Here is a 10,517-nt window from a genome sequence, read left to right as displayed (position 1 = left end):
TTGGAACAGGCTTCCCAGGGAAGTGGTTGAGTCACCATCCCTGGAGGTATTTAAAAGACATGTAGATGTGGTGCTGAGGGACATGGTTTAGTGGTGGACTTGGCAATGCTAGGTTTACGGTTGGACTTGATGATCTTAGAGGTCTTTTCCAACCTAAACGATTCTATGATTCTATGCTTCTATAACTATTTCATTGGATCCTCAGGTAAATGTTCCTTATATGAACTGACTTCCCTAACTCAGTATTGAAATGGTAGAAGGACATTTCTTACTGTGTCTCCTTCACTGATTTTGAAAACAGTTTGGTGAACATTACTATCCAGACATTGGAAATAAAGCCTTAAGAGTTTGGGCTGGGTTACTCTACACGAATATTATCTGTACCTTGGAAAGCCTGCCTTGGAGTATTGGCAACTGAGGAGGAAGTTCTAGGAGTCTTTTTATCAAATGTCTATCATTTGGGGCTATCAGCTGATTTACTTCCTCACATTCTGGTATTATTTATCCTGCTAATAACTATAATATACTTTAGTCAATGAGACCAGGGAGAAGGGAAAACCTTGTTTTATCCCCAGCCAGCTCCACATATTTAAAAATAGATACAGTAAATTAGTTGCTCAGCTGTAGATCTCTCCACTGTGTTCACTGGTATGGGCAGCCTAGTCTCAGTCAGGAGTATCTACAAATTCCAGCTGTTCTTAGAGGATGCAGTGTCAGGCATTTTTTAAAGAAAGACCTTGATGTATTATCTTACATAGGCTGTGTGATTTACCTGCAAAGGCATACAAAAGCATCCCATTGGCCAGAGTGGGCATATTGCCCTTAGTGCACCTTATGCTCGGAGTAGACATGATCGGTAAGTTTTCCTTGAACCTAAGCCTGCTTCTACGGTACACCAAATGCAGCATAGACAAATTCCTCTACTCCTTTTTGGTAACCTATTAATAGATAGATTTGATATAAAATGAGGAAAACCCCGCTAGGAGACTGTCCCTTCTTTATTTTTAGGAAAACTTAGTCAGGAGTGGGAATGATTCCACAAGATTTCTCAAAGATAATTGAACTTGCTGGTTCTGGGCATGGCCTGACAACCTTATGCATATTACTATCCTTAAAAGACTGTATTGCCTATGTGATTCCTAATGGGGACTGGGAACTTTTATGTATGTGTGTACATACATACATCTATCTATACACAAACACACACTTCCCTCCCCCCCTTAATGTTCTCATTATTTTATTTGATATTAAGATGTGTTCTCTCTCTATTAACATAAGTTTTCCTTCAAAATTTAGGATAAGCAGAATTTCAGACTCAAATTTATTTTTCCTGGGTTTTATTCCCCTGCGTTCCTATACCAAATATTGTTATGTCCAGTGGAAGTTTAGGCCCTGTACCCAAGATACATGTACATTTTTATCATTGTAGCCCACAGTTTAGCTGTCAGAGTTAGTTATAATGGTAATTTTATGAGTACTGTGATTTTCTTCACAGAATTTTACAGATAAGAACTGATCATCCATCATAGCATCCACATAGTGAATCAACAACAATTGTCTTAACTTGCACACGGTAAACTAAAGAGAATGTCCTTTTTTGTGGTCATGAGCATGACCACAAATATTATGAGACTTCAAGCTACAGATCTGGTTCCCACCTTCTCCACAAAACATTACATCATGCCTCTCATTCAGCAACATTGTGTTAGAAGGATTGAATAGTTCTATAAACATTTGTGGCCCTTCAAACTTGGAATGAATATCTGTCCAACTCTGGCTTTCCAATAAAATACAATAGAGAATATTTCTTTTTCTGACTGAAAGACATGTCAAATAAGGGTTTATAACAAAGATTCAGAACTTCTCTTTCTATGTTATACAGAAATTACTTTAACTTTTCCATCCCTCAGAAAAAGGAAAATAAGAATACATGGAGAACTTATATTAATTTGATTTCAATATAGATGATTTCACAAGATCACTTTCATTACTGCAGCTGTCAAAATATATATTTCTAGGTCTGTATTCATAAAGACACTGTCTTTCCAATGGAGAAAACTGTGAAATTAATTCTGAATAACGTAACAGTTTTGTTTTAGTTTTACAACAAAAGATCCCATAGGATTAGCTCTATTAGCACTATAAGCATTTACAAATTGGTCTCATACCAAAAATATGATGAGGTTTTTAGTTAAAGACAAGGATTTTCTTTTTTGTCATTATTTAATTTTATACATTTCAATGTGTTTTTGTTCCTAAGGTCTGGGAATTGGGAACATGTTTTATGTTTTTTATGAAGATGGCATCAAAGTAATACAACCAGTGGAATGTGAATTTCAGAGACATATTAAGCCTAGTGAAAAACTCCTCGGTTTTCAGGCAAGTTATTTTTTTTAATTTATTTGTAGAGTGTTTTTTCAATTATAGTTTTCTTTAAATAAGAATTTATTATTGCTAGTTTAGTGTTTTCTGCTTGATAAATTCAGTCATGTCTTCTCAATTACTAAGTAGCTTATAATGGTGGACTCAAAATTTCCTGTATTTTCTTTGATCAAATTCAAACTTTCAATCTCTCTTTTAGGTTCAGTCTTCCCTGTATACTTTTCAATCCCTTTATTTTCTTTGGCTGTCTTTCTCTTTTCCCAGTCCTTTCCTCTAACAGCTCTCTACTCGTTATTTCTGGTTTGTTTGTTGTTGTTGTTGTTTCTCCCCCCCTCCCCGTTAAGTGCATCTCTGTGAATCAGGGATTCATTCTCTTTCTATTAAATATAAGATCTAAAGTTACTATATTTAATGGTTTCTTTTTCTCCACTGGATGTTTGTCTATATTAAACTGTCAGCTATCATGAGGCAAATCCCTATCCTGATAAACACTCTTACAGCTCCACTGAAGTTAGTAGAGATGATTGATGCTTTGACTCCAACTTACAATTCGTATAAGTAGTTTCAATAACTTTATTGTTAACAGATTTATAGCTGATTTCACCAAATTCTGTGCATTTATGGAGTAGTTTCCATGCGGAGCATACATAAAAACAGCAGTGTATTCTCCACTTCCATTTATTCTTTTGTTGTTTTTCCTTTACTGCTAATCAAATTGCTAGCTGACATGATGCATGTTCTCACAGGAACACTTGGTACTAGTCACTACATTAAGACTTGTTCCATATGATCTATCACCTTTCAAAAATAATAACTTTTTCTCATTATTTGGATTTGAATGAGTGACCTTGAAATACGTAATAACCCACGAGCTGTACACTTTGGGGTTTTTTCCCTAATACCTAAAGCACACTGAAATAACAGCAGAACTGTCTCAATGGAATTTGCCTCTTCAGTCATCGTTATTGATGTCAAAGGCTGCTGTACTCAGCAGCAAGATTTATTTTAGTGTGAATAATTATGCTTTGAATAGCTAATCATACCTTGATTTGTGCTGCTTAAGTGAAATTAGGTTGACACAGCCAAAAATAAGCCAAAGAGCTTATTTATGGCTGTTTAATTCAAAAGCTGATTATTTAAGAAGTCTGTTAAAATTTTATTGGTCTAAAGTGCAGCCTAGGTTTTAAGTGTATTTTTATTGAAATGTGGTAATAATCAGGATGGATAAGTCAAACTTGTTTCCTTTTTGTAGCTTTCAAACCTGAACCCCAAAATGTAAAAAAAAATATTTTCCCCCCCCCCCCCCCAAAAAAAAAAAAAAAGAGACCAGGAAAGTAGGCTACTTGATAACTTTCATTTTAATGTAGGTATAGACCTGTCCTTCTTTGGATATCTTTGGTTTGTGGGTAGGTGTGGTAATTATATAGCCAGAAATTGAGCTTTGTACCTACATGCATGTCATTTTGCCCATTAAATTCAATAATATTTCTACTTATTCCCCTGAACACGGAAAACATCTTGCCTCACATATGGTGGTTAATAAATCTTTATTCCTGCAAGAGAAATCAGAAATATTTGGAAAATATATCCTTATGTTTTTCTACTCATCGTGACAACATTGTTCATTCTGTATTCCAAAAAAAGAAAAAATTGAGAAATAGTTTTCAGTAAAAAATCTTGAAATTTTGAAAAAAAAACCTTTAGGATTACTTTTCTCCCAGAATAAGGATGAAATATGAGTTTAAAAGAATTCCATGCATATACTGCTAATACTATGACAACAGTAGTATATTCTTGAAAAAACGCATTAACTATGAAGCTTTAGACAACCGTTTCCTCCTTTGAAGAATATCATATCTTCCTCAAGCCTCTTTGGAAAATTTGTTTTCTCTAAATAAGAATAATAAAATAACCCAGTTCTGTCACAGTATCAGATTTTTATCAAGTTCAGCATGAGATTGTTTAGTGGTAAGAGTTCATGTCATAAATTACTCGTTAGTAATTCTCTTTGACTCTGTCATATAACTTTACTAATCAGAGATGTTGGTATACTGCATGTTTTACATAGCCTTTCACATCTACAGCAGCTATCGCTAATAAAATCTCCATCTCTTATCTCTTAACATATACCTAAAGAAATACATGCTTGCTTAAACCTCTCCCATTTCTTTATACTTTTCTGAATTAGTTGTTCAAGTGATAAGTAAAACCCCAGTAGACCTGTTTCATTACCAAACATTTGCTACAGTGTAGGAATATTTCTAAATTCTGCAGCGTTGTTCAGGTGTTAGATGTGTTACAGAAAATGTCTGGATATTATACGTGATACTGCAGTGTTCCTCCCTAGGTTTCTGTTTGCCTGCCAACAAAATAAGTTACCCTTAGCTGAGCTCCTGTAAAAGAATGAACTCAGATGTTTCTACATGGCATTGCATTGTATTGTGAACGAATATTGCAGTAGTTACACATGTACGTATTTAGGTATGCTAATTTTGCTAAAGGTAAATACAATTTCTCAATAACTATATACTTGAGAACCCTTATCTAAATATTTAATTGCCTCTTATGCAACTGAGTGTCAATACAGCAAAGCACTTTAGTGTGTGTCTAACGTGGGAATCAATTAGACTTTCATTGTGTTTAAAGTGAAGCAAAAGATTTAATGCTTTACTGGATCATCATGGTTCAGAGGAATATAAAGAGCTTCCTCCTCTCCTTCCCAGAATCTCCTGAATTACTTGAATCTTCTAAATTAATATCAAATGAAAGTAGACTTTTATTAGGCTGATAGTGACAATTCTAAATGCACAGGGACGGAAATAAACTTATTTCTGTTTTCTGATGCAGGTTATTGTTTAGTTATACCAGCTTTCACAGCTGTTTGTTTAACCTGTTGTCAAATAGATTCTCAACCATGGTCCAACTAGAATCTTTCAGCTGTTGAATGTCTCATCATTATGAAGTGTTTGGGACATTTTCCTCACTAATGTGCAACCTGTATTTATGTTCTGCAAATTAATATTATCTAAAGCCTTTATATTCTAATTCTTATGCAAAAGTGCTTTTATTTTCCCTTCCCAATAAATCCTAATTAGAATAATTATTTCAGGAGGCTGGGGTGGGGAAAGAGGCAATTGAAACATATGCCTTTGTTGAGACCAATGGAAAAATCCTTTTGGTTTCGTCATAATCCTGATTTCCTCTTTATTACAAGCACTAGCGCATAATGGCCATATTTCAGTGAACTAGGCCATCTCACACTTGATGTTGAGTATGTGCTGGAGGTGGGAGCAAAGTACTTAATTTCAAAATAATTAATGTGACTACATGGCAGAGCAAAGTTTCCACAGGAAATGTACTTGAAACACAGTTGTTAGTCCACAGAAATTGCTTTGGTTTACGCTCTTACAGCACAGTAAGTGTAGGAAATGCAAGATTGTTAACCTTTGTTTGTTGAAAAAAAACATGAAAAAGGTCCACAGTCTGATTTTTACTACAGAATATCAAGTAAAGAGTAACTTAATCTAGAACAGGTGATGTATAAATTTGTGTCTTAATACATGGACTGTTGTAACCTGTTGATGTCACCTTACCCTTAGACAGTCATAGATAGACATATCTATAGATAGACATTTCATTATACTGCTTAAAGGGCTCGACTCAAATCTTGTTAGAACACTGAGGACCCTTGCATTAAGTGTAAGTTTTTAAAAAGAATTTGCATATATAAATCTACAAGTGCACGTTTTCTCTTGAGAATTTCTTGCCCCAGACTACCTTGAAAAACTTTCTCTAAGGATTTATTTTTCTCCATCTGCTGACTTGTTACAGGGCAAGTTGCTTTTTGATTAAAAAGTCTGAAGGAAAAAACACAATGAAATAAATTAATGTTTTATCAGATGATAGCTTTTTTCGGAGAGAATAAATTAGGAAAAAGTAAATTGCTCACATTTTAATTAGAAGAAGAAAATGGTGGGTTTATGCTTATATTTTAAGGAGAAATTATTTTAACCAATTACACAACCACGGGGGAAATTAATATAGAGCCTCAGTATTACTGCCTGTAATGTAAAAGAAATCCAAACTGCCTAATCGGATAAATGTTAACTTTTCAAAAGCAAGATTTCAGTTCCATTGATTGAAGCTATTTCTGGGGCATCTAGATAAATGTGGGTTTGAATAACTAGAGAAACAACTGCATAAACCGATTCATGCTGGGGAACTCTATTTTGGCTATGAGAATTTTGGTGCATAATTTTCAGTGGTACTTTGAAGAAACATTTTTTTTGCTTTTATTTTAATTTTTCAGTTTTTGGGGCAAAGTGAGAGTTGGCATTGGATTATAGAAATTTATGACAACATAATATTCTAGAACCAGTAAAATGCATTTGTATATGTAGATTTATATTTTACTTAATATTTTTTACTTTAAATCTGAGAGTGTCATGCTTTCCACTTGTTGTATTTAAAGTGGAACAAGAGGATCAAGTGTTATGAATTATATAGATAATAAGAATCATGTCCTGTAGTTTCTAATTTAAATATATATATGTGTGTATTTTGCTTTTACATTGAAATAATATTTAGAAATACACTTCAGCCAGTATTTTAGACTCAGATTCAGGAAAATGTTTAAGGAGGTGGCTTAACTCTGGATATAGTTATAAGTGCTTAACTTGCATTTTTTCCTGTTCTGCTATACTTCCCACAGTGGGAGGTATGATTAGTGTAATCATTTACACTAATCTATATGATGCCATGTGAGAGAAACCTAGATTCCTTCAGCAGGAATTGGTGTTATTTTTAAATAATGTATTGAATGTGTCCTTATAGAATTCACAGCACCAAAAACTGTGGTAAACTGAGGCCCTGAGAGACATGACTGAAAAGAATGACGTGGTATAGAGTTGTTATAAACATTTACAGATGCATTATTTGAAGAAGGTGTTCTCCGAGGAAGAAAGAGGACTGTGTAGAACAGTCTAAAAGTAGTTATCTGTTTAGATAAAACATGGAACTAAGACAAGGCATATTTAGAATAAATATAAAAAATAATTTGAGATAAGTGAAACAACCTTCCAATTGAAGTGACAATTGCACAGAAGGCAAATGACAATAAATCATTGATCTGATGATTGCATATCATATTAGAGACATACTTGTTTATGTTGACACTTCACTTTATGTGATGAAAAGCTTTTAGCCACATTTAAGAATGAAAGTCCCATTTGTCACCATGCCTATCATTCGTTAAAAAACAGATTTTAAACTTCTCCCTTCAAAGTGCATGGCTTTTTAGCAGTGCAAAATAAATCTTACTCTTTTTACTTATTTCTAAGTTCTGCTGAAGTTCCTGATTATGTGCCATCCCACGGTACCTGAGTTTAGTAACCTTTCGTTATCAATGTGATTTCTGAAAGACCTTGCCTTTGTTGAGGTTTAAGAACCACATAGGACCAAGCAGTGGCTTTCAATCTGCTGTAAAGAAACTCCCTCTGTTAGAGCTGGAAATTGATTTATTTCTTATTTTGACATATAAAGATCGAGTGTATTTTCTCAAAAGTACAGAGGCACAGCAGGCAAAGAATGTTGATGATATAGAAAAGTTAGTGTTGAAATGCATCATCATCTTCTTGAAAAGCATTGCTTAGTGCCAGATATTTTGCTCTGTCATGTTATTTTTCCCCTTCTTTTTAAAAGGAGTCTGATGCTTAGAAACAGAATTCTTGTTTAAGATCTCATCAACTCTTGCTGTTGATTCTACATTGAAGTCATCATCTGCTGACATATCATGCTTATTTTCACAGCGACCAGTTATGATGTATCAGACAGAGCATTCTAAATTAGGAATAAGCAGCAGATAAGTGCTAAAAAAAAAAAATACTTACGATTTGGAGAAGTTGCCCCTGGTGATGAAAGGAAGAAAAATTAAGAGGGAAAAGAAGAATAGGTCAGGAAAACAAAAAAGCTTGGCACATGCTGTACATCTCCAAGCAGAGTATTTTTCAGCTCTTTGTTTTTACATAAATTTGATGTCCATTATATGAAAAAATCATGCTATTTCATAAAGAGAATTTCCAAATATGGTAATGTATTTGACCAAGTAACTTTTAATTTTGATAAACGCAAGCTTTCACTGGGAGTATATAGTTACAAATAGATAGAAATATAAATATATATATGATGAGTGGGAATATATTTATATAAACATATGAATAGTGAGCATGTAAACTATAGATAGCTATTTTGAGTGAGAGTACATAGTTATATGTATCATGGAATATGAAATATGAATTCACTGAAGTCAACAGGAATTTTGGTTTTGTTTCAAATTCATCCTTTTGCAGGGATGGAAGGACAGAGGGGGAAGGAATGATAGTAAGAAGCCATTTGATTTGTATTGGGTTTGACACTAGCGAGATAGGCCATGAGAATGTCTTACGGCAGAAGTAGCCAAACTTCTTGACCTTTGAAGCAACATATCAGTACTCTATGTGGCAAAAAAAGCAGATCCCTTTAACTGCTGCTACTTTGCCCCTATACCATATGACAACTTGCACCACACCTCCTTCTCTTCCTCTCCATTTATACATTATCATCTTCCCAATTTGCTGTTTGCCTGCCTTACTGCTGTGTTCTCAGGTGTAAGTGTAAGCCATGTCTATAACTATCTTCCTTCGCAAGATAATGTGATGGTGCGGATGGGGAAGCTGCTAGCTACTGCACAGTAATGAGACATTTTGTGGCTAATTTGTTTTTCTGTTTTTAAGGTCTCCTGGCTCTTGCTCACTTTATTTCTACACGTATTATTATTTCAAATGGGTTTCTTTCTCAGGACAACAGTGCTAACTGCCTGAATGCCTAGAAAACATCCAAAAAAGCTGGTGTATGGTTTACACTAAAGTACTTGTGAGTTGTGTGGTGCTTACAGTGTGCAGTTTGGCTAACATTAGCCTATGTCCTAATGTCACCTGTCCTTTTTCCTTCCCTAAATTTTCTGAAATTTTATTTTACAGTTAAAAAAGAAGAAAAAGAGCATAATTTGTAATTGCATTGTTGACTGTTTTTATTCTTATATTTTCCCTGTTTCTAATGGATTATAGGATGAAGTTTGTCCCAAAGCAGATGGAGATCCTGTTCAGCGGTGTGTATGGGCAACTGCTGTTAATGTAAAAGACAAGTTCATTTACGTAACTCAGCCCACACTTGACAGAGTTCTTATTGTTGATGTACAGTCTCAGAAAGTTGTACAGGTATTTATTTCTAATTTTTAAGTTAATATCTAATTTGGACACAAGAATTTAAGGATTTCCTTCAGCTCTAAAAAAAAATGCAATTAGCTTGAGAGTAAACACAATATCTAGAAAAAAGCTCATCTACTTTCGACATTTAGCAGCAGTTTATGTTTAGTGACTGTTTTTGTCAATCGGCAACTGAGAGGGAGAGAATTAACATGAAAATACCTCTTATAAATATTAATCAAGTAGTTGAGGAAACAAGTTCTTTGGGAAATTTCTGGCTTGAGGTACTTTTGACTTGAAAAAGAAGATTCATTAAAATAGAGTCTTATCACAGGAATGTGTCTATCAGTTGTGACAGGAAAGGTCGGGGTTAGGTTTGGCTACAGAAGGTGGAGGACTGTTATTCAGTAAGCTTTTAGGCAGAGAAATTACTGGAATTGTGGAAGACCCGACACCACCCTTAGCCAAGATTGGAAACTGTGAATTTGAACTTCTTCTCTATTCCTCTCTACTGTGTAGATAGTACTATTAGTTTCTCAGTCTCTGGAATGCTGGAGATACTCTGCTTAGTCAAAATAATTCATTGGGTAAGAATGAAAAATCAATGTTATGGTACAGGGATTAATGCACTCATATAGTTTGTGGAAGACCAAGGTACAAGGCAATGCTAAAGTGAATATTAGGTTTTTGGAGCAGTACAGTTCCCTCAGGAGAGCCTGAGAGAGTCATAATATAATCCAAATGGTCAGTAGTCTCTCTGGGATGGTGGTGTGGTTTAACCTCAGTTGGCAACTGAGTACCACACAGCCGCTCGCTCACTCCTCCTCCCCCCCGGTGGGATGGGGGAGAAAATTGGAAGAGTAGAAGTGAGAAAAACTCGTGGGTTGAGATAAA

The 10,517-nt window shown here is 34.7% G+C and overlaps 1 protein-coding gene across 3 annotated transcripts in view; it reads left to right on the top strand.

Annotated features, from left to right (window-relative positions):
• FSTL5 (follistatin like 5) overlaps positions 1 to 10,517 on the top strand; it is a 356,700-nt gene that overhangs the window by 306,988 nt on the left and 39,195 nt on the right. For all 3 annotated transcript variants that reach the window (XM_009272309.2, XM_009272308.1, XM_009272310.1), the window contains 2 exons: positions 2,261 to 2,379; positions 9,486 to 9,635. In XM_009272309.2, coding sequence (XP_009270584.1) covers positions 2,261 to 2,379; positions 9,486 to 9,635 — 269 coding nt within the window. The remainder of the gene's footprint in view (positions 1 to 2,260; positions 2,380 to 9,485; positions 9,636 to 10,517) is intronic.

The sequence above is a fragment of the Aptenodytes forsteri genome, unplaced genomic scaffold (genome assembly GCF_000699145.1).
Source record: "Aptenodytes forsteri isolate BGI_AS27 unplaced genomic scaffold, ASM69914v1 Scaffold13, whole genome shotgun sequence".
In the NCBI taxonomy this organism is placed as follows: Eukaryota; Metazoa; Chordata; class Aves; order Sphenisciformes; family Spheniscidae; genus Aptenodytes; species Aptenodytes forsteri.
This window is presented reverse-complemented; position numbering and strand designations above follow the sequence as displayed.